Source organism: Sarcophilus harrisii, chromosome 6, assembly GCF_902635505.1.
Source record: "Sarcophilus harrisii chromosome 6, mSarHar1.11, whole genome shotgun sequence".
Taxonomy (NCBI): Eukaryota; Metazoa; Chordata; class Mammalia; order Dasyuromorphia; family Dasyuridae; genus Sarcophilus; species Sarcophilus harrisii.
Window position 1 is genome coordinate 176,209,878 of NC_045431.1, and position 25,133 is coordinate 176,235,010.

At 46.8% G+C, this 25,133-nt stretch overlaps 1 protein-coding gene across 1 annotated transcript; it reads right to left on the minus strand.

Annotated features, from left to right (window-relative positions):
- Positions 1-3,464: 3,464 nt before the first annotated feature.
- On the minus strand, positions 3,465-24,157 carry DCTN6 (dynactin subunit 6). Its single transcript, XM_031941455.1, has 7 exons — positions 23,981-24,157; positions 21,878-21,942; positions 12,605-12,710; positions 10,084-10,172; positions 9,191-9,238; positions 4,260-4,402; positions 3,465-3,898 (listed from the first exon to the last, which is right to left on the minus strand). Exons 1-7 carry the CDS (start codon positions 24,001-24,003, stop codon positions 3,800-3,802), a joined length of 573 nt encoding a protein of 190 aa, XP_031797315.1. The 5' UTR covers positions 24,004-24,157; the 3' UTR covers positions 3,465-3,799.
- Positions 24,158-25,133: the final 976 nt, after the last annotated feature.

Genomic DNA, 25,133 nt, shown 5'->3' on the forward strand with positions numbered 1-25,133 from the left:
GAAGACTTTTCTTTCCTGCAAGAATGGCCTTAAGGAAGGTTATTCCACTTACTTCTGGCTATTGCTGAGTTTCCTGAACCTGGGGGCTTACTTTTAGTACTTGGATGGGTGAGGGGGAAGATCACCAGGGCTGGGAAAGCTTCCACTCCAGAATCATCCCTGAATGCTCCTCTTCAACTCATCCCATGTTTTTCCTACTAGGCCACAAGAACTTGGTTAACTGTGGCAGAGGAATCTGGAACCAGAACTGAATGGGTGACATCATGCCCTACGTCACTGCACTTTTCTAGACCCCCATTTCCACCTCTCGGAAAGGAGACGCAGACATGGCGGGTCCCCCGAGGGCTCTATCCCACCAAGGCCACTGCCAATAAGGAAAGACATCCTCCAGAATGTGCAGAGCCTCACTCTATGTATTAATAAAAGATGTGCTCAAAGTTTCGAGAACAGCCAAACAAATTACACCCCATAAAGTTCAAGGAATACGACAGTACCATAAAGAGGAACAAATATGAAGAATTCAGCCACCTGTACAAAACGATGCAGGGTAAGGACAGCAGAACCCAGAGAACAATTTACACAGCATTTCTAACGTTGAGGGGAAGAGGGGGAAAAGTCTGCCTAGAGAAGAGCCACAAATCAAAGATCAAATGCATGGGTCAGTGGTCAGTGTTGGTCCCACACGGCCCAAGCCCACAGTTGTCTGTGATCCAAACAAGTTTCTGAGATTCAAAGACATATTTTTTAAAGTACATTTCATTCCAGATTGAATCTGTTGGCAATGGTACTGATTGGATGAATGAATGAATATAAATCCTTTATCAGGAGGCTCCTATGTGCCAAACACAATACCAAGTTCTGAGAATACAAGTATAAATACAAGATAGCACATGAGGATTTTCCTATTAACACAAGTTCAATGCTTACTGAGCCAAAGACAACAATGTTTGTTTCTACTAAAATGGAGGCTTATTCATTACTTGAACTATTAAAAAATTAGACATGCAGCCATAATATTAGTATGTAGACTCAACAGATAATTATCAGAATGACATTTTAAGTGCTGATCTAATTTAGTAAATGTTTATTAAGTGGAATAGAGGATAGCTATGTTAACTGAGCAATTCTTTTTTCAAAAAATTTTTCTTTTTTTATTATTATACCTTCTTATTTAGAAGTTATATGAATGGGTACTTTTTCAATATTGACTATTGCCAAACCTTTTGTTCCAATTTTTCCCCTCCTTCCCCCCACTCCCTTTCCCAGATGGCAGGATGATCAATACATGTTAAATATGTTAAAATATAAATTAAATACAAAAGAAGTATACAGGTACAAACCGTTGTTTTGCTGTACAAAAAGAATCAGACTCTGAAATAGTGTACAATTAGCCTGTGAAGGAAATTCAAAATGCAGGTGGGCAAAAATAGAGGGATTGGGAATTCAATGTAATGGTTCTTAGTCATTCCCAGAGTTCTAAACTGAGCAATTCTTGATCTCTCAATGCTGCAGGCAAAGAAATAGTGGTGGAGCAGTGTAATAGGTTAGTATGCAAAAAACAGTAGTTAACGACTACAGTAATCTACTGTTTGATGAACCCCAAGACTCCAGATTCTGGGCTAAGAACCCACTATCTGACAAAAATTATTGGGAAAACTGGAAAATTGTATGGCAGAAACTAAGCATAGACCAACATCTCACACATTATACCGAGATAAGATCAAAATGGGTTCATGATTTAGACATAATGGCTAATAATACTATAAGCAGATTAGGATCCTTGGAGAAGGAAGGAATTTATGGCCAGATGAGAAATAGAGGCCATTATGAAATACAAAATGGATTCTTTTGATTACATTAAATTAATAAGTTTTTGCACAAATAAAATCAATGCAACCAAGATTAGAAGGGAAGCAGGAGACAGGGAAACAATTGAATAGTTGAACAAAATTGTGTTGACTAGACAAACTCCTATTGGGGACCTTGTGCTGATTCCTCTAGATACTGTTATCTTTCCTCCAAAATTGCCTTTATCTTTTCCTTTTATTTTTATTGTGAACTCAAATGCCAATTCCCAAAAACACAGTTGAACACCAAGAGGATCCCATGTGAAACCATTAATTTCTATTTTATGACACTCACTTAAAAAAAAGATATATAATAAATTCTACCTGCAAATTTCAAAACAGTTACTTTTCTGTAACTCAGCTTCCAGACTCTGTTCTCTGGTGCAGCAAGAAAAAAGCTCCAGAGGCTCTATTTCTGGGGATCACTACCGCTATAGAGGGGCAGCCAGATGGCACGGCAGATATAGTGTCCAGAGTTCAAATGTGGCCTCCGATAGTGTGTGACCCCGGGCAAGTCCCTTAATCCCGTTTGTCTCAGTTCCCTCACCTGTAAAATGAACTGCAGAGAAAATGGCAAACCACTCTAGTTCTCCCAAGAAAACCCCAAGCGGCTGAACTGAAATGGCTGAACAGCAAACTGCTAGAAGGAGTAAGGGCTCATGGGAACCGAATTCTGCATAAAGGAATGGTTCTATTATGTGCGGGTACACTGGCAGGCGTACATGCACACACACACACACACACACACACACACACACACACTGCACACACACACACACACACACACACACACACACACACACACACTCTAGGCTCTCTGGGGCCCGCTGGGGAAGCTTCCCAGAGGAGGCAGGTTGGGGGTTAAGCTTTGGAGGCCTGCAGGAATCCCCAGGGCGTATGTGGATGCTGCTGGGGACGAGGGCAGAGGCCCAAGCCTTCAGCTGGGCTAGAAAACACAAAAGTCTGGGAGACCGAGAGGAGGCCAGGCGGCCGAGGGTGAAAACCAGGCTGGTGGCAGACTGCGGGGCCTTGGATGTCAGCACTGTACTGGATAAAAAGAGGGGGCCCATGACTATAAAACATACAAATTAAGATGTCTTGGGCCCCCTTCTCAAAGCGCCCGAGGGCCTGCTTCAGAACTGACCGGAGGTGGTTAAGTCAATGGGGCAGACACCATTCTTCTCCATATTTCCCCGAGATGACCTAGTCTCACCAGCCTTACCTTCATGAGACAAAGAAGGAGCTGAGCCCTCCAGGGGCTGTGCTTTAGAGGGATGTCGGGCGTGGAAGGGACTCCTGAGACCACCTCATCTAGCCTCTTTACAGAGAGAGGCTGAAGTCCAGGAAGGACCCCTTTGTATATCACATTCCGCCAGGGGGTTTGGTCTCCCCCAGCAGGGGGCTTACCCAGCGCCTGGGCTGCCCCAGGGGTGCCAGGAGGCTGGACAAGCATGTTGACGTACGGGTAGTCCCAGGCCTCCTCACAGCGCAGACCCCGCGCCAGCAGAGAAAGGGGCCCACACCCAGGCAGGCAGCCGCGGCTGGAGCACCGGGCAGCACTGAGGGAGGCTCGAGTGGTGGGGACGGGGCCGTGTCCACTGGGAGGAGCCAGCCGGGTTCGCACAAGCGCCTTTATTTCTGTACAAGTGCCCGTTACAGGAAGGGGGCCCAGAGCGAGGGGGCAGGAGCACAGATCGGGCCCGGAAGGGCCTCGGGAGCACGGCTCCTGGAGCAGGCAGAGGCAGGCCGGGGCGGCCCCCACAGAAACAGTCAGCGGCTCCTCCCCGCGAGGCCGGGCTCCTTTCGTCAGGGTGACGCATGCACTAGTGTCGGCCAGCTACGAGACAGCCGCTGTCACAGCAAGGACAAGGCGCAGGAGGAAACGCCGCGGAGCCAGCCCAGAGCGGAGGCCAGCCCAGGGCGGCCTCCCCTCCTCCTGGGGCCCTGCTTGCTCAGCTCTTGGCAGGAGCCGCGATCCCTTTTGTGGTCTTCTTCAGGTGGTGGTAGTTGGGCAAGATTTTCATCAGGAAGTCCAGCTGGAGGGTTTGGGGCTGGAGGACAAAAGACAGGAGGAGGAGAAGCCCATTAGCAAGACCTGCAAGGCTCGAGGCCGCCCGAGTGCCCAGCCGTGGCGCCCAACCTTGGGAAGGAGTCCTCCCGGTCAGGGAATCTCCTGCAGGGACCCTGAGCATCTCCTGGGGAGGCCCCAGAGCCAACACCCACCGGTCGTCACTGACGCCTCAGGAGGAGGCCGCCCAGGGGGCGTGAGACACCCCCACGGGCTCAGAACCAGAAAAGCCCACCCTTCTCTTCCTCACCCTTTTACTATTTACAAAGCCCAGGGCATGTGCGGAAGGCCCAGAAGGGACCAGGAAGCCAGGCTGCACCTGGGGCCCTCCCCTCAGGACCCACCTGGGGTCTCTCCGTCTGGACCCGGCGAAGGCAGTCGGCCCCATAGATGACAGTGTTCTCAGGGATCACCTCGAAGGTGTTCAGGTTGCAGCAGGCCCCGATGATGCAGCCGCTTGTCAAGATCACGTTCCTCCCTACATGGGCTGTGGACAAGAACATGGCTCTTAGCAGAGGACCAGGGAATGGGCAGGAGAGCTTGGCTCTGAGGAGGCTGGGGGAGTCGGCTCTGAGGTGAGAGCAGGGGACCCCCGAGGCAGCATCTGCCCCATGGGGATGGAGATGGTAAAACTGGAGCTCTGTACACCCAGCTCTCGGTCCTCCAAGTCTAGGGCCCCTCCCGATCGCACAGGGATCAAGATCTGCTGCTGCATCCTGTAGGCTCCAGGCTAACCCTGTGGCTGATGCCCTTCAGAGCCCAGGACCCCAGGCAGGAGCACTGGGCCAGAGTTTTCACCTTGGCCTTGAAAAGCTGAGTTCTAGCTCAGATACCTGGGGGGGGGAGGGGCAAATTCCTTCCCTTTCCTGGACTTCAATTTCCTCATGTATAAAATGGGGGGGGGGGGGGGGGGGGGGGGGGAGGAGAGGAGTAGACTGGATAAGGCCTCCTGGCCTTTGACATCATCTGGGCTGAATCAGAGGGAAAGAAGGAAGAAGGCTGCTGAAGGCACAGGGCGGGCACTGGTAGCTATGGAGGGCAGGGGGATCAGAGGCAGAAGGAAAGCAAAGACCAGGGGCTGGCATAAAGGCTGGAAAATGGGCAGAAAATAGAATAGTTCCATGAATAAGTGCTGGACTAATCACACGCTGGCCATTGCTGTTTCTGTTTCCTGGAACACCTGCTCCCTCCTGTGCAGCAAGGGAAGCTCTTGGGCCTCCTGTGCCAGTTTCTCCCTTGCTAGCTCTACCCGGGGTGGACCCGGGTCTGGAGCCCTGATCGCCCTCCCTCCCAGGGTGCTTATCTGACCACAGCCTGAGGCCTAATGAACTCAGTCCAAAGGCCTTTTCTCAGTTCTTCTCCCTGACCCCCTCAGCCTGCCACACTGCTGGATGCCCGCTCTCCTGACTCTCCTCCTACTTCTCTGGCCATCCCTTCTCTGAATCTTCTTCCAGACTGGGCCCCTAACTGCAGCTGTTCCTTGGGGTTCTGTTCTGGGCTCTCCTCTTGGGGATCTCATCAGCTCCCACAGACTGAATTACCATCTCTGTCCTGCCCCAAACTCTATGTCGGCCTCCTTTCAGACTTCTTGAACTGAATGTCCAGCAGCCCTCTTAATCTCAAGGCATCCAAAGCAACCCCCAACCTTCCTTATCAGTGTAGAGGGCAACCGCCTCCTCCCAGTCCCTCTCAATCCCAATGGAGTCATCCCAGATTCCTTACTCTCTCTCTTCCCACACCCAATCTACTGCCAAGGCCCACAGACTTCCCCTCAGCAGCACCTCCTGAACACAGGTCCCACCCAGTGTAGACCCTCATCACCCCGTACCCGGCTACTGCAATAAATGCTGGGGGAGTGGGGGTGGGCTGCCTGCCTCAGGTCTCCCCCTCCAGTCTGTCCTCCATTCAGCCACCAAAGTGATTTTATAAAGTGCAGGTTTGACCATGTCCCTTCTACCCTCAGACCTCTGCCATCTCCACACTCAGTAACCTCCAGTGGCTCCCAATACAACATGCTCTACTTGGCCCTACAAGCCCTTCATAATCTGCCCCCTCCTCCCTTTTCCACCTCACTCCCCAACACGTCCTCTTCCACCCAGCGAGCCCAGCCCCTTGGCCATTGCACCAACAATCACTTCTCTTGGCTCTGGGCATTGTCTGTCTGTCCCTCCTCTGCTCTGACTGACGTCCCTGGCTTCCTGTAAGTCACGTTCTTCTGTAGGAAGCCTTCTCTGACCCCTCTTAATTCCAGGGCCTTCCCTCTGTTAACCACGTCCTATTTGTCCTATCTACAGCTTGTCTGTACGTAGCTGTTTATTTGTTGTCTCCCTCATCAGACTGTAAGCCCCCAGAGGGCAGGAACCATCTCCTGCCTTTGTATTTTGAGCTTTTAGCACAGTGTCTGGGACATAGTAGGTACTTAATAAATGTTTATTGATTGATTGGTTTGTACTTCACAGAAGAAAGACTCCCCCCTGCACAGTTAGTACACACATTCAGTGCCAGGCCCAGGGGCAGCTGATCTTGGCTCGGCTCAAGCTGGCGCCACAAAGGGCATCTCCTGGCCTAGAGATGGATCCTCGTGCTTGGAGCCTCTCCCTGTCTCTTTCATGGCTGTAAAGACCATTTCCTTCTCAAAGCTGGCACTCCATGACAAGGAGAAGGACATGCGGCCCTTCCACACGGGGCAGAGGCAAGGGAGAGCCAGTCACGCTCGCTAGTCCCATCTAACACATGCCCACTACAGCAAATGATGTGGGCACTGGGGGAACAAAGGCCAAAGTCCCTCTACTGGCTGATGGCAGGCCTAAATCTCCATGACAGCAAGATTCAATCTAAAGAACCTACTGAAGTCTGAGATGCTGACCTTTAGCAAAGCTATTATCAGGACACCAGAGAAGGTCTTAACAATCACCTGTATTTCTACACCTTGAAAAAAGACAAGAAAGAATACCACGCTCTTCTAAGATCCTGAGCAGCTGCGTGAGCTTCATGTCAACTGGAAATCTGGTAATTGTGTCGTGAAGGAACAAGGTCTGAAAAAGGAGATACAGGGAGTTGTGGGAGGACAGGAGCCCGGAAGCATTGTGGGCCACACTGTGAACTGTAGCAGACATTCTGGAAAGGCCCATGCTCCCAAGGGATCCAAGATGGAAGAAAACATGGAGATGGACAAAAACATATGGCAGCACTTTCTGTGGGGGCAGAGTCTGGTGGGTGGCTGAACAAATTACGGTCTATGGATGGGATGGAACATCATCGTGCTTAAAAAATGAGGAAAAGAGGGCAACCAGTTGGGCAGCAGATAGAGCACCAGCCCTGAAGTAAGGAAGACCTGAGTTCAAATCTGTGCTCAGACACTTAACATTTCCTGGCTGTGTGACCCTGGGCAAGTCACAACCCCAATTGCCTCAGCAAAAAAAGAGGAAAAAAAGGGAGGAAAACGATGAAACCAAAGAAACCTGGAAGATTTAGGTGAACAGATGCAAAGCAAAGTGAGCAGAAGCAGCAGCACAATTTACAGAATAACCCAATAATGTAAGGGAAAATAACTCTGAAAGACTCCAAGGACAGCCATGATAAAGCCTAGAGGCAACAGGTGGAATGGTGTCCACGAAAAGTGCCTGAGGGCCAGCTGGGCCGAACCAAAGGATGCACTAAGAAGCCTGGAAAGGTGGACTGGAGACGGGCAGAGAATGGATCTCCAGGTCAAAGGAAGGAGCTTGTATTTAATCCTCAAGTTGAAGGGGGGCCATCCAAGTCTCCCCAGCAGGGGATTGGTCTGCTCAGAGTTGGGCTTTAGGGAAGTCCCTCAGGACAGAGTGTGAGGCGAGAACGAGGGGACAAGAAGGGACATGGCTCAGGAGGTCACCTCCATTCTCCAGGAGAGAGGGCGTTGAAGGCCACCAGAGGGATGAGAGAAGCCATGGAGCATGATGACCAACGCTTGGGGAAACAGGAGGTGCTGAAGATGGGAGTGAGGGTGTGCTGCTGGGAGCCTGGAGGGAACCTTGACAGAAGGGAAAAAAGTGGGGAAGGAGAATGAGTTTTGGACGTGCTGACTTTGAGCTGCCTACGAGACATCTGACAGACAGCTGGGGATGCTGCCTGGAACACGGACACCAAGTTTGGATACCTGACCGGCAGTCAGATGGCTGCAAAGAAATGAGAGCCAAACTTCTGGGGGCTGAGGAGACACTGAGTACAAAGAGAAAAGAAAAGGGGGTCAAGGACAAAGTCTGAAGGAGTATCCTAAATTAAGAGACAAGAAAACAAACCTTACAAAACACATATGATTGGACTGAGAAATATACACATCCATCCCAACAGCCAAGTATCGAGGAGCAGCTAAACAGACCATTCAACAAACACTTATTAAAGTCCTACTCTATAAAAGGCCTAGCTGTCCAATTCAAATCTGGCCTTAGCTGGGTGATGCTGGACAAGTCATTTAACCCTGCTTGCCTCCGTTTCCTCATCTGTAAAGTGAGCTGGAGAAGGAAATGGCAAATCCCTCCTATATCTTTGCCCAGAAAACCCCAAATGGGGCCATAAAAGGTTGGACATGATTGGAAAAAAAGCAACTATAAAAGGCCTGGTCCTTTTATGGACAAAAATAAAATGTCCCCCGCCTTTACCCCATCAAGAAGTAGAGAAAAGGTGATCTGGGAGGGACAGAGCACGGCATGAATACCTGGGGGGATTTGATTTGATTCCATAAGCATCTACTGAACACCCTCTATATGCAGGACACTCACCACTGCCACTTCCACAAAATCTTAAAATTTTGTCTGATCCCTCCTTTCTTTCCTTCAAGTGACAACCTTAGCTCGGGCTCTCATGGCCTCTCACTCAGGCGTCCATAACTGCCCTCCCTGCTTCCCTCTCCCACCCCATGTCTCTGCGTGGCCTGAGGGGGTTTCCCCTGATTGATCACCTCCAGTACCTTCCTGTTGCCTCTAGGATCAAGTAGAAACTCCTCTGATGAGCCAAGAAAGCTCTTCACAGCTCATCCCCATCACACGCCATCTCCCACCTCTGAACCTTTGTCCTGGACCTCCCCCACGCAAGCCCTCCCCTCCCATCTTGTACCTGGCTGCTTTGTACATATTGTACTTATTTGTATCTCTATTCTCTGCATTTGGCTCTATCTTTGTCATCTTCCCATTGGAAAGGAAGCTCCCTGGAAGGAGGGATGATTTCCTTTTTTGTTCTTGTACCCCCAGTGCTTGACACACAGTTGATGCTTAATGAATGCTGGATAACTGATGTTTACCTTTGGATTCGATGACATTGTTGTCTCCCATTTTCATGGCTTCTGAATCTGGAAACGAGGGTTAAGCAAAAGATGGTATCAAAAATGGAAAGAATCACTAAAAAGGCAGCAAATGTAGACAGCAGGGCAGGACGTGTGTCTGTGCTTATTCACTCAGGCTTAGAGGAGATTTTGACCCAAACAAGAGCGCGAAGCTTTAGTGGAGGAAATGAGCTCAACGCCACTTTGCCTCCCACTCTGCACTGTAGCTCCTTCCCCCAGCCTGGAGAGAAGAGTGTGAGGGAGGAGATGGGCACAAAGGGGCTCCCCCAACGAGAGCCCAGAAAGAGGGTACAACTCCTCCCAGCTGGAGGCCACGTGCCTCCTCAATTAGGACAACGCTGAGCATTTCCATAATACTTCAAGGTCTGCCAGGAATCTGGCATCAGCTCCTCACCACCACCCTGGGAGGCAGGTACTATTATCCCTTGCATTTCATAGATGGGGAAGCTGAGGCAGGCACTGAGCCTTTGGGACTCTCACCCTGCTCCACACCTGCCACCAGCTGCAGGCCTCCCTTCTGAACCCTCTCCCTCCCACTCCGGCCTCAGCAGATTTCCCATTTCCATCACTGAGCTGATGACGCCATCGCAGGAGCAGGAGGGTGGAGCTGGGTGGGCCTGCACCAGTAGCCAGGTCCAGGGACTCAGGTAGTCCCTAGGTACACAGCTCGAGCCTCGCCTCCAGGTATGGGCTCCAAGAGCCCAGCACCCTCTCCCATGGGCCACCAGGATTCAGAGGAGAGCACAACCAGGAGAGCACAGATCCACCTGCGGTGGAAACATTATCATGGCAGGTGGGCCACTGTAGGAGAAAGGCCACTCTCAGGGCAGGGTCCTCTCTGCAAAGGATACAACAGCCAACTTCAAACACGTTGTTGGTGCCGATGATCATGGGCTTGGGCTCCACGTCCTCTGTGTCGGGGATGACGTTTTCAGGATAACTGTGGAAAAGACAAATACATTTTCAAAAAGTTTTAACGGAACACAGTTTCTCCCCTATTTACTGAACCCCAAATGTTTTCCCACAGTAAACTTCAATCCCACAAGAGTTTGTTTCTGGATCCAAGGGTTTCCAAGTTTCAAATGAGAGGAAGAAAGGTAGCTGTCGTTAAAACTCCAGGTAAACGCGAAAGAAACAAATCCTCAGAAAATATCCCCAAGAAGACAGAAGGGATGGGACAGCAGGACAAACTGGGCACAGCCTTTGACCCACCAATACCACTCCTGGATCTATACCCCAGAGAGAGCAAAGAAAAGAGGTAAAGGATCTACTTGTACAAAAATAGTTACAGCAGCTCTTGTTGTAGTGGCAAAGAATTGGAAATCAAGGAGATGTCCTCCAATTGGGGAATGGCTGAACAAGTTATGGTATAAGATTGTCATGGATGACTATTGTGCTATGAGAAATGACAAGCAGGATGCTTTCAGAAAAACAGAGGAAGACTTACATGAACTAAGACAAAGTGAAATGATAAGAACTGGGAGATCATAGTCACATCAATGCTGTACAAAGATCCCAGACAATTCTGAAGACATGATAAAAGTGCTGTATCCCTCCAGGAAGAGGATGATCATTGTGGGCTCGGACTGAAGCTGGTTGGTTTTCACTTGCTTTATTTCTTATCACCCAGTTAACATGGAAACATGTTCTGCATAACTGCATATATAGAGTGGGTACCATATTCTTTGTCTTCTCAACACGTGAGAGATGGACTGGGAGGAGGGAGGGAAATTGGAACTCAAAATTTAAAAAGAAAATTGGAAAAAAATAAATAACAGCGGTCTGGATAAACTAAACAACAAAAACACACTCAATAGGAAGAGTGCTGATCTGGACGTGAGAAGCTCAGGTTCTAAGACAAGAAGCCAGTTTTCTATAAGCTGGCTGGCTGTGTGTCATCTGGTCCAGGCTTGCTGTTAACTGGAGTGCACGAAGCTGTACAAGACACATAAAAAAAAGCTGCTTCCTCCAGAGAAACACCAAGGGAAAACAAATCACTTTGGTAACCTGAGCATCCAAGCCGGGCACCTTTCAGAGCTCAAGGACGCATGTTTCATGTGCTGCTGCTTTGGAGAAGGCAAGAGGAGCCTGGAACCTTGGGCCCCTGAGGAGGCCGGCAGGAATGGTGCTGCTGTTGCCTTTGGAGGGAGGCTGACAACCCAATGGCCAATGCATGGCCAAGGGCTCCATCAAGGGCAGAGCCAGAGTGACTCTGAGTCTAGTTCTTCCTCTCTTCTGCCCCCACCTCAATGTTTCCCAAGGACACAAAGTCTGGTTCATTAATACACTGTAGACACACGTACACGCAGACACAGCCAGACAAGGAATCTCGGCCAGAGGACTCATGAGTTCACATCCCTCCTTCGTGACTTTCTAGGTGGAGTGGGGGCCCTAGAGGTGACCATGGTCAGTCTCATGACCTGCACGGACCTGGAGCTGGTCCTGGGACCCTAGGATGGATTGATGGCACTGGAGAAGGATGGCTATCTGCCTCAGGCAGGGCACTGCCACATTTGGACGAGATCAAAACTCTTTCACATGTATCTAGTGAAGAGGGTCTTCTTACCAAACACATAAGATTTTCCACAATCTCCAAACCCTTCAAGTGTTAAGAGCTGACAAGCTTATGGCTGCATTTAGCATCAAATTTCCCCAGCAGGAGCCTGGGAAAGGCATGTGGAACAGCAGGAGAAGCTCCAGACACGGCTCTCTCCTTGCCACCAGCAGGGTGAGCACTGAGAACCAGCAAGATACAGAGGATGGGGCCCTGACACCCAGATGTTTACATCTCAGCTGTGACCCTCACTCTCACATCTTCCTTGCTGGACTGATCTGTCTCTAGAGTCTCTTCCATCCCTAGATCAATGACTGCAATGACAGCCTGAATGGTTGGGATACAAAAATGAGAAGCATCGAGGAAGAAAGGTCAAAGTCGATTCTCTGGGCTTTGGGCCCAAAGCCCAGTTCATTACTTCTCTGCCAACAAATTCAAAAGAGTAGAGATCCATCCAATTTGGAAAATCTCTCTGCCCAGAATCATCTTCTTCTCTCTTTTTAATAATAGCTTTTTATTTTTCAAAATATACCCCAAAATAGTCTTTAAGACCAAAATCATCTTAAACTCATCCCCTCACTCCTCTGATGCTCTCTAAGGCTCCTGCCTACTCAGGTACAGATAGATTAAGAGACGCTCATGTTGTCTGACCAAAAGACATCCTGGCACTCAATCTGATTCCCAATCCCACTCCCAGTCGCTGGGGAGCTGAGCTGGGCAGAGTAGGCTCAAGCTCTGGGTGGCTAGAGGTGAGCAATAACGAAGAACCCTACTGCTGCCTGGCTCACAGGCAGCCCATTGCAGAGGCTCCTACTCACCCATTGAGAATGAAGGCCTGCTCCTCGATGAGGTTGCCCTCCCCAATCACTATTGGTCCGGCTTCCGCAATGATACGGGCCTTTGGATGAATCACTGTCCGAGGACCTATGGAGGAAGCAGGATAGGACATTATTACTGGCCAAGGTTCAGGGGCTCCAGACACAGATTTGCAGCTTTGAGAAGAAACAGGCCCATTCCCTTTAGACAAATTGAAATATGTATTTTTAAGTAGACATCCTCCAATGAAGGAAAGAATAAGATAAGAATTAGTCTCTCTGACCAATACACATGACTTTTTAAAGCACATGATGCAGACTTCCCACGTGCCTGACTCCCTAACTTACAAAAAAAAGACTTGACGTATCCCATGTAGCCAGAACACTAGCCTCGGGTCTGACAGGACTGTTCACATCCCTGTGAAGTGAGCAAAGCTGGCTAGCCCCCATGTCCTCATGTGTACCAACAACAAATTTTATTTTTTATTAATTAATAATTAATTTCATTCATTAATTAATAGCACTGCAGTGCTGGGAACTGATACCAAAGACAGAGACTACTTTCAAGTGGAAAGAGAGATCTGGTTCAATCCCTACTCCCAGTGTGATCTTGGACAAATCCCTTCAGGTCCTGGTCCTTAATTACCTCCTCTGTCAAACAGGCCTGGACTAGATGAGCTCTGGATCGATGACCTTATGCCTGGGCAGGGGAAGGCAGGGAAGGAGGGGCAGATTTCCAGCTGGCACAGAATAGGGGCCCACCATGTCCCAGACTTGCTTTTCAAGTGGGCGTTGTCTCCCTTGTTAGAATGGGAGCTTCTTGAGCACAAGCAGGCCCTATCTTTCTTTCTGCCTGCATTTATGTGTGTCTGGCACACAGCAAGTGCTGCCTGCCCCAGAGACAGTGTTTTTCATGACTGGATCTGCACCCAACAGCCTCCAGCTGGAACAGTCCTGCTGGGACAGGAGAGAGTCCTGGGTGCTGGGGCAGAGGAAGGAGAGAAGCAGCCATGGCCACAGGAGCAGCTGTGGCCTTCTAGAGCTAAGTGTGCTTAAAAGGGAACACACACACACACACACACACACACACTCCCTAACAAGACTGAGGGCTTCGGACCCCTGCTAAGATTTCAAAAGAATGGAAGGACAGCACGGAATGAGCAAGCCTGATCCCCCAGTTCACTGAGGGCAGCCCTGCGAGGGATGTCGGGGTTGGTTGCCATAGCGACCAGTTCTCCAAGGGATGGCTCTCTGGGAGAAGGCAGACGGCAGCCAAGTGTGAGAGGCAAACACAAAGGATCAGAAATGATTTCCCTGTAAAAATAAGTGCTGGCCCCTGCGCCCCTCCCTCAAAGGTGCCTCCCATCGCTGCCATTTCCCTGTGGATGTATCCACCAGCCTGGTTCTGGGTGGGAGATGATGGGGCCACTGAGCATTGTGGGGAGAGGAGAGTGGCCTTGGGGGGCCATATCAGGTAACAGACAGCTGACAGGCAAACACAGGTGGCTGGCTCCCACCTGGGCTCTCTACCATGCCCCAGACTTGCTTTTCAGCTCCCTGTGGGCGCTGTGTCCCTTCTTAGTGAGGAGTTTCTTGAGCACAAGCAGGCCCTGTCTTTCTTTCTGCCTGTATTTATCTGTCCTTGCCCTCCTCCCCGCAATGTTTTCTGTCACTGGATCTGCAGCCAAGACCCTCCACAAGGGGCAGGGATGTTCTCCTCTTTGGCCATTTCGGACACATGCGTTTCCTTGGGCCCAGAGAAGTTGGGCCATAATCCTCACCAATAGTAGACAACCCCTGACCCTGGAGATTCTTAACCTTTCCTCCATCCTGGCCCCCTGTAGTCTGGTGAGACCAACTCTATTTGACAAGAAAGAATCCCTGGGCCTCAGGCCAGCTTGGCAGAGAGAGCTCTGGGTGGGCTGTGAATGTCTGGGGTACAGCCCAGGAGAAGCCACAGGAGAACTTTCAGAGAGGACGCTGCATTCGAGATGGCCGGGGGACCTGTCCGGCCTGACCCAAGATAGGCCCCATCCCACAGCAGGAGGCCAGCCCAGCCCAGGCAGCCCTGCAGGAGATGGGCTGGCACCCAGTCACAGCAGAGGAAGGGCAGCACCTGCTGCGAGCTCAGTCAGAACCGGCTGGGCAGGGCCTACTAGCACATGACCACACAGGAAAAAGTCAATTCCATGACAAAGGGGGAGAAAAGATGTTCCACTGAAGACCAAGTCGAGCTGATCACCAAGAGTACAGAGCTAGCACAAAGCCCCATGCAGAAACTGAGCCTGAAACCAGGAGGGAAGAGAAGAAAATGGCAAACCCAATGAAGAAATCTGAAGGTGTGGGGAGGCAAGGGGAATGCCCATCAAGGGCAAGGAGAGCCTCAACCAACACAATGTCCTCACTGTGCTGATGCAAGAGACCTTGGGGGAGATGGAGCCAGAGGTACAGAGCTGTAACACCAAAGGAAGGACCGTGGGGAGCAAATGGCAGATAGGGATAAACTGTGCCCAAGGGCAGGACTTCCTGAAAACCAGAGGAGGCCCAACAGAACGCAAGGACTCCTTCCTACACACTGACCCTGGCCAAGGAAACACACCTGGCTGTGTGTAACAGAAGGTTCTGTTCCCAGACAACTCTCTTTTCTCTTTAATTTACTGGAATTTCATGCTGTGAAGTTCAGAAACAAAGGGAAAACCAATTGTTTTGGATTAAACAATTGTTTAAAAAAGACATTTTAAAAATGTTTAAAATTGTTGTTTAAAACAATTAAAAACAGAATTAAAAATTGTTTAAAAAAGACATTTCTGGAAGGGATGCTCATCAATTGGGGTATATGAATGTAACGGATACTATTGTGCTATAAGAAATGATGAGCAGGCAGATTTCTAAATACTTGTACAAACTGATGCAAAGTGAAATGAGCAGAACTAGAAAAACATTCTATACAGTAACAGCAACATTGTGCAAGGAGCAACTTCGATAGACTTGCTCTTCTCAGCAAGTTCCAAAAGACTCATGATGGAAAATGCTCTTTACATGTATAGAAAGGATAAGAATCTGAATACAGATGGAAACGATTTTTACTTTTTTTCCATGGTTTTTTATTTTTGTTCTATTTCTTCTTTTACAACAGGACTAATGTGGATATAGGTTTTACATTATTACACATGTATAACCTTTATCAAACTGCTTACTGTTTTAGAAAGAGGGGAGGAGAGGGAAAAATGAAGAAAAATTTGGAATTCAAAATCTTTCAAAAAATGAAAGTTGAAAATTACTTTTGCCTGGAGAGACTTACATGACCTGATGCTAAGTGAAGTGAATAGAATCAAGAGAACATGGTACATAGTAATAACAAGATTATGCGATGATCGACTGTGATAGACTTGGCTCTTCAACAATGGGGTGATTTAGGCCAATTCCAATAGACTTGTGATGGACAGAGCCAACTGCATCAAGAGAGAGGATATGGGGATTGAATGTGGATCACAATATAGTATTTTCATCTTTTTTGTTGTTTTTTGCTTTCTTTTTTTGTCTGATTTTTCTTGTGCAGCATGATAAATGTGAACATATATTTAGAAGAATTACACTTTTTTTTTTTTAAAACATATATTGGACTACTTGCTGTCTAGGGGAGGATGATAAAGGCAAAGGAGGGAGAAAAATTTGGAACACAAGGTTTTGCAAGGGTGAATGTTGAAAACTATCTTTGCATGTATTTTGAAAATAAAAAGCTGCTATTAAAAATTTAGAAAAAAAAGAAAATAGATTTTACGTGTAATTGGGAAAACGTTTAAAAATTTTTAAAAAGATCATTTCACAGGATGGTGTAAAGGAGTTTCTGGCTACTTAGATTCTAATGGTGCTATTTACTAGTTGTTTGATCCTGGACAAGTCCACTTCATTTCTTCACTAGTCAAATACTCAAACAGGACCAGAAGACCCTTCACATTCCCAGCAGGTCCATGATCCTCATGAAAAATACAAAACCAACTTTATGCTCACTCTTACCCCTGTATATACCCCTTAATTTATCCAGCTGGGCCCTTCCATCTATCTTCTGCTGCAAACATCTAAGTCAGACCATATCAGTTGCTATGTAGCTGAGAAATGTTACAAACAAATCTTCCTTTTTTTTTTTCCTAAACAAGTGAATCCCATGCAATGGAAAGATTCTCTCCATTGTAAATACTAGCAAAATGCCCAGAGTCCTAGGTATGACCCAGTGGTACCTCATGAGAAGTCCATACCCAAGTCATAGAGCACAAGCAGTGCTTCCTGAGGCACTCTTTCAGGCCAGTCTGCCTCCTCTCTCTCTCTCTTTTTTTTATTAAACTTTTTATTTTCAAAACATAAGCATGGATAATTTTTCAGCATTGACCCTTGCAAAACCTTGTGTTCCAATTTTCCCTCCCCTTCCCCTACCCCTCCCCTAGGTAGCAAATAATCTAATGTATGTTAAACATATTGAAAATATGTTAAATTGACTATATATAGAGATAACATATTTATACAATTATCTTGCTGCATAAGAAAAATCAGATCAAAAAGGGAAAAAATGAGAAAGAAAACAAAAAGCAAGCAAACAACAAAAAGAGTGAGAATGTTATATTGTGATCCACCCTCAGTTCCCACAGTCCTCTCTCTGGGTGTAGATGGACCTCTTCAAAACAAGATCATTAGAACTATCTGCCTCCTCTTAAAACTTTTCTTCCAAGCAGAGAGTAAGGCAAAGCATTTCTGTTTTGTTTCTCATCAAAGAATGCCATACCCCAAACAAATATACCCCATGCTAAAGAATGAAAACAACTGCCTTCTTCCAGAGAGGAAGGGAAGAAGCTTGTATTAAGCACCTCTAGGGCCAGATATCTCCTGGGTGTCCACAATAACCCTGGGAATATCATCCTCCTCAGGTAAGGATAAGGAAACTGAGACAGAGGGTGGTGAAGCATCTTGTACAGTGTGATCTAAGCAGGACTTTACAGGTGACTTACTGCCTAAGCACTAAATGCTACATAATTGCTACTGTAACACGGCCTCTGTCACAGCTTCAGCTGCCCAGTCCTGTTGCAGAGAGCATCTCAAAGAGAGACCTCGCAGTAAGCGTCCTTCAAGCTCACCCTTAGCTGGTGACCAACCCCAGGCACAAAGCCACCAAAACAAAAAAAAAAAAAATCTGTGGCTCAGGAAAAATTTGTGATCCCCCTCTCCCCCTTCTCCAAGAATTAAAACTATTCCACATCCAGCCATTCTGGAGAGCAATTTGGAACTATGCTCAAAAAGTTATCAAACTGTGCTCACCCTTTGATCCACTATTGGGCTTATATCCCAAGGAGATCTTAAAGAAGGGAAAGGGACCTTATGTGCAAAAATGTTTGTGGCAGGTCTCTTTGTAGTGGCCAGAAACTGGAAACTGAGTGGATGCCCATCAATTGAAGAATGGCTGAATAAATTGTGGTATATGAATGTTATGGAATATTATTGTTCTGGAAGAAATGACCAGCAGGAGGATTTCAGAAAGGCCTGGAGAGACTGACATGAACTGATGCTGAGTGAAATGAGCAGGACCAGGAGATCATTATACACTTCAACAACAATACTATATGATGATCAATTCTGATGGACGTGACTCTCTTCAACAATGAGATGAACCAAATCAGTTCCAATAGAGCAGTAATGAACTGAACCAGCTACACCCAGCAAAGGAACTCTGGGAGATGACTATGAACCACTACATAGAATTCCCAATCCCTCTATTTTTGCCCACCTGCATTTTTGATTTCCTTCACAGGCTAATTGTACACTATTTCAGAGTCTGATTCTTTTTTGTGCAGCAAAATAACTGTATGGATATGCATGCATATATTGTATTTAACTTATGCTTTAACATATTTAACATGTATTAGATTATCTGCCATCTAGGGGAAGGGGTGGGGGGAAGAAAAAGAAACACTGGAACAAAGAGTTTTGCAATTGTCAATGCTGAAAAATTACCCATGCATATAACTTGTAAATAAAAAGCTATAACAATAATAATAAAAACTATTCCATTACACAGACTCATTTTAAAAACTGTCTTCCAAACAAAAGGTCAAGAATTTCAAGGGAATTCATGAAAAAAAATATATAGGAAGGGAGCGCCTAGCTGTCCAGATCTAAAATTACATTATAAAGCAGTGGTCATTAAAACCATTTGGTACTGGCTAAGAAAAAGAGTAGTTGATTAATGGAATAGGTTAGGATCACAGGATAAAATAGTCAATTACTATAGTAATCTAGGTGTTTGAGAAACCCAAAGACTCCAGCTTCTGGAATAAAAACTCACTATTTGACAAAAATTGCTGGGAAAATTGGAAAATAGTATGACAGAAACTAGGCATTGACCCACACCTAACACCTTTTACCAAGATAACATCGAAATTAGTTCATGATTTAGACATAAAGGATGATAAACTATAATTTATCTTTCAGATCTGTGACAAAGGAAGGAATTTATAGCTAAAGAAGAATTAAAAAATATTAAGTGTAAAATGAATAAGTTTGATTACATTAAATTAAAAAGGTTTTGTACAAACAAAACCACTGCAGCCAAGATTAGAAGGGAAGCAGAGAGTTGGGAAAACAATTTTGCAGCCAGTGTTTCTGATAAAGGCTTCATTTCTAAAATATATAGAAAATTGACTCAAATTTATAAGAATACAAGCCATTCCCCAATTGATAATGTGGTCAAAGGATATGAACAGACAATTTTCACACAATGAAATTAAAGTAATTTCTAGTCATATGAAAAAATGTTCTAAAAATACTTTAAATCACTATTGATTAAAGAAAAACAAATTAAGAGAATTTTTAGACTAGCTATGATGACAGGAAAAGACAATGATAAATGTTGGAGGGGATGTGGGAAAATTGTGGTGGAGTTGTGTGAATTGATCCAACTATTCTGGAGAACAATTTGGAAGTATGTCCAGAGGGCTATCAAATTGTACATATTCTTTCATCTAGCAGTGTCTCTTCTGAGTCTGTACCCCAAAGAGATAATAAAAAATGGAAACGAACTGATGTGCAAAAAATATATACATATATTTTTTATTAAAGCTTTTTATTTTCAAAACATATGGATGGATAATTTTTCGTGGATTTTTTTTTTATTTAATAGCCTTTTATTTACAGGATATATACATGGGTAACTTTACAGCATTAACAATTGCCAAACCTAGTATTGTTGTTGAAGTATATAATGATCTCCTAGTCCTGCTCATTTCACTCAGCATCAGTTCGTGTAAGTCTCTCCAGGCCTTTCTGAAATCATCCTGTTGGTCATTTCTTACAGAACAGTAATATTCTATAATTTTCATATACCACAATTTATTCAACCATTCTCCAACTGATGGGCATCCACTCAGTTTCCAGTTTCTTGCCACTACAAAAAGGGCTGCCACAAACAATGCAAAAATATTTGTAGCAGCCCTTTTTGTAGTAGCAAAGAACTGGAAACTGAGTGGATGCCCATCAGTTGGAAAATGGCTGAATAAATTATGGTATATGAAGGTACAAGAAATGATGAACAAGCTGATTTCAGAAAAGCTTGGAAAGACTTGAATGAACTGATGCTGAGTGAAGTGAGTAGAACCAAAATAACATTGTACACAGCAACACTGTAAATGATGATCAACTGTGATGGACTTAGCTCCACAATAATGAAGTGATTCAACACAATTCCAATAAACTTGTGATGGAAAGAGCGATCCCCATCCAGAGAGGGAACTATGGAGACTAAACGTGAATCAAAGCATAATATCTTCTTTTTTGTGTGTGTGGTTGTTGTTTGTCCACTTGTTTTTTTCTTATGTTTTTTTCTTTCACCTTTTTGATCTGATTGTTCTTGTGAAGTATGACGAAAATGAAAACATGTTTAGAAGAATTGCACATATTTAACCAATACTGGATTGCTTACTGTTTGAGAAAGGGAGTAAATGGGAAGGAGGGAGAAAAATTTGGAAGACAAGGTTTTGCAAAGGTGAATGCTGAAAACTATCTTTGTATGTATTTGGAAAAATAAAAAGCTATTAAAAGATAAAGTTCATAAAAAAAAGAAACTGTCTTCTAAACAATGGCTATTTCTGAAGGTTTTGAAATTCTATGATCTCTGCTATCGACAAATTTATAGATTTAGAGAACTGTGGAAGCACAGAAAGAAGGATATAAGTTTATAAACTGTGTTGGGGGCAAAAAATTTTAATGGATTATTAAAGTGTTCTTTGTTTGATTTGGTCAAGACCAAAAGGTCTGAGGTGCAAGCACCCAAATTCATGTATTTCCAACTGCAATAGGCCAGCCTGATGGAAAGGGAGCAATAAGTTAGGAATCTAAACACTTGTTTGATTAAACTAAGGCCAGTGAGGGCTTTACATGAAAAGAAGCCACAGTCATCTGTGACAAACAGGTGATCGTATAAAGCTAAATAAAAAATAAAAAAAAAAAACTTAAGACATGAAGGAATTCAGTAGTAATAATGAAGCATTAAAAAAAAATTTACAAGTATACCTAAATCTCAGACCCAGGTATGGACTAGTTACTGCCTCTTTGTGATAATGAAGAGGGTCTGTCTGCCCTCTCTCCTCCTTTGCCTACTTTGCCTTCAGAGCTGGGGGACATAGAGAGGGACCACTTGAAGTTTGGGGTGAGACTGACCCACACTTCTAAGGAATACTTGGCTATTTCTCTGTCTGTCTGGGAAGTAGACATCTCAATGAAGGACAAATCTTTCTGTTCTGCAGGGGAACTCTGATGAAAGCCACTGCAGAGCTGCAGCATAAGTGGGCCTCTTCCTAACCACTAAAAACTGATGTACTATAATCAACAGAAAGTGACTGGAGATGTTCAGTTGATCTGCTGATGGCAATGGCAAAGGTCAACAAGACCAAATGAGGAAAAGGTATAAAAATACTTTGGGCAATACTTTGGTTGATCTCACCTTCTCCCAGGAAGGATGCTGAAGGAGTCCAGAGACCCCCTCCACCAGAAGAGAGAACTGGAGCTCAGGCTGGTGCTGGGGAAAGCAGGCCAGATCTAGAAACAGCAGAACTGGGCCCTGGTCCTGGCCCAGCCACATGTGATCGAGTCACTTCCCTTTCTTGGTCTCAGTCTCCCCTCATCCCTAAAAGGAAGAGGTCTCCAGCCCAAAGACATGGCACTGGAATCACCAATACTGGCGAAGTAGACCACAACAAATCCACCGTCCCCTCTCCCCGACTCTTGTCCTCTTACCTATGGTCACATCTCCCCTGATCTCGCTCTCCACACACACGACTGCTCCTGGAGCAATTTTCACACTGTAAACAAGAATACAAGTCAGACTCCTGCCTGTTTAGAAGGAAAACGAAGAAATGATGGAGTTAATTGGAGTGCTTCAAAGGTTTGGGATGTCTGATGGGGGTACCTGTGCCCCTGCACCAGCCAAGAGAGAGAGCAGATCTGTACACAGCCAAGCACCCTTGGGTGATGGAGCTCACCCTTGTACTGCCAGCCTGGGGCTCTAGGGGCACAATCTGAAGGGCCATTGGGGTCCCTCTGGACCACAGTTATCAATCTGTTAGACCTACAGAAAAAGGTGGAGTTAGAAACATTACATAACTTTTCAAGCTGTATCAACTCAATTAAGGTTTCAGGCCCCACCTAAGGTGTTATCCAAAAACACCTTCATGCAGGAAAAGAAAAAGCCAAGTTTTAATTTCTTGCGCTTACTTATGCTTATTTTGAAGGTGCCACACCTAGTGGTGGCAAAGTGGATAGTGTCAGAAAGATTCATCTTTCTGAGTTCAAATTTGATCTCTGCACTTAGCAGAGGTGGGTGAACCTGGCCAAGTCACTTTACTGTTTGCCTCTGTTTCTTCACCTATAAAATGAGCTGGAGAAGGAAATGGCAAACCCCCAGTGTCTTTGCCAAGAAATCCCAAAATGGAGGCATAAAGGGTTGGACACAACCAAAAACAACGGGACACAACAATCACGCTTATCATGAATCAGCCCAACTTGTGCCCAGCAGACACGTCCCCAAGGTCCTTGGGGCAGCAAGAACTTCTGATGCGCTTTAATGAATGCTAATGCATTTCCTTCCGGGGGATCAGTGCAGTTTTGGGCGTGCTGTCTCCCCAGGAGTGTCTGAGCTCTAGGGGACTCCTTTGCCTTTGTGTCCCCGGCACATACAACAGTACCCGGCTTCTAGGAGGGGCTTCACAGAGCTTATGAGGCGATTGGCCGAGCGCTCTGGGCTGAGCTGGGTACCCAGCGAACACTTCGATGTTCAATGACAATTCACAGCGGGTGCCAGGTGGGCACGGCGCGTCCGGTGTGTCGCGGACCCTGCTTCCTCCTTGTCAGCACAGCCCTCTGCCCACGGCCATCCCCGTGGATCTGTCTTTGAAGGGTAGAGGGCTTAGGAAATCCAGGAATCTGGCGCGGTAAGTGGACACAAAACGGAAGATCTCATCCCTCTTTAGACGTTTAAAACTAATCAGGGATTGCATCTAAGGAGCGCTTCACATTGGGGATCTCACTAGATTTTACTCCCATCCAGGGGATGGTGACGCCCATTTCAGAGATTAAGAAACTGAGGTAAGCAGATGGAATGACTTGTGCAGAGCAGCCTGGCTAGGAAGTGTCCGAGGCTGAATCTGAACTCAGGTCCTCCGGATGCTTTCTCAGGATCCCCAGCCCTCAGCGCAGTGTCCCGGCACACAGCAGGTGCAGAGAGAGTGCAGACTCTCCTTTGTCTATTTCAGCAGACTCCCCTCTGTCTATTTCAGCAGGCTCCCCTCTGTCTATTTCAGCAGGCTCCCCTCTGTCTATTTCAGCAGGCTCCCCTCTGTCTATTTCAGCAGGCTCCCCTCTGTCTATTCAAACCTCAGTCTTCCTCAGATAATTTCAAAGCTTTTAAAAAGGCAACAATGTTATTAACAAGGTGGCTTGGTCCTTGCGGTTCTCTCCCTTCCCCCCCCCCCCTCCTCTCCTCCGGCTCCCGGGAGCGGCCCTCCCCACCCTGCCCCGCCGTCTTTCACTCCGCCCAGGAGGGCTGCGGCGTTCAGGCTCCGCCCCAGTGGGCGGAGCCATCAGGAGCCCGTGACACACCGTTCCCATCCAGGCTCCGCCCCGCCCTCGGTTTCTGCGCGAACACAGACCAGCCTCCCTGGGCTAGCGCACGCGCATTGCGAGACCCCGCCCCGCTCAGCGCTCCCAGCCTCTCCGGCCTGCGGTGGGGGAGGGTTAGCGGAGGTCTCGGGCCGATCTTCCGCCTGCTTCCGTCACAGTTTGTGGGGGCACTGCAGGGGGAAGGCAAAATGGGGGGGCTCGAGCAACGCTGGGAAAACTCACCTCTTCGAGATTTTCTCCGACATTTTCCCCTACTCCCGAGGCAGATACAGCCGTCACATCCAGTGAGGGTGGGGTCAGCTCTGCGCTCGATTAGTCAGATGCCGGTGGGGAAGAGGGCGCATGCGCAGTGAATGGGCTAAACTCCGGACTCCATTATTTAGCCTGATAGACGGTGTGAACCGGGGCGCATGCGCAGCTGGGCGGGGCCAGCTTTGAGCTCCTTTGACTAACTTCGCTGGGCGCGATCTCGTGCTCCTGAATGCGGAGCATGCGCACTGGCGGCAATCCCTCCCCGGTGCCTCAGTTTCCCTTGCGGTCTCTCTGGCTCTAATCTCGAGACCCTCAGGAAGTCCTGTGCACCCCCTTCCTGGGAGCCTCATAACCCTGGGCAAGTCCCCGCCCTCAGGTCCCTCCCAGCCCGGATCTAGAGTTCCGTATCTCACCACTTCCTGGCCTTAAAGTGATGGAGGGGCCCATTGATAAAATCACAGAATGACAGACAAACCAGCGTATTGAGGGTCCCAGGAACTCTCCAGGGTGCGCCCCTAATGCTCTAACCCAGCGGAGTAAGCCACCCGTCTCCACGCCAGCTTGGCCCTCCCAGGGCAGCCACGAGCAGAACCTGGTTCCTGGCATCCTTTTACCCAGGCCTTAACCCGAGAGGAAACAGACGTCAAAGGGTTTTCTGCTTTTGAGAAGCACAAAATCTGCATTAAAATGGAAGTCTTAGTTTTCTGTGCCTGTGGCCATTGCTTTAATAGTCATGTTATATTTATCTTACTGCTTTCTTTTATTTCTATTTTATTTTTTTTATTAATAGTTTTTTATTTACAAGATATATGCATGGGTAATTTTACAGCATTGATAATTGCCAACCTTTTGTTGCAATTTTCCCCCTCCTTCCCCCCACCCCTTCCCCTAGATGACAGGATGACCAATACATGTTAAATATGTTAAAGTATAAATTAAATACAAAATAAGTATACATGTCCAAATCTGTACAAAAAGGGTATTTTGCTGTACAAAAAGGATCAGACTCTGAAATAGTGTACAATTAGCCTGTGAAGGAAATCAAAAATGCAGGCGGACAAAGGTAGAGGGATCGGAAATTCTATGTAGTGGTTCGTAGTCATCTCCCAGAGTTCTTTCTCTG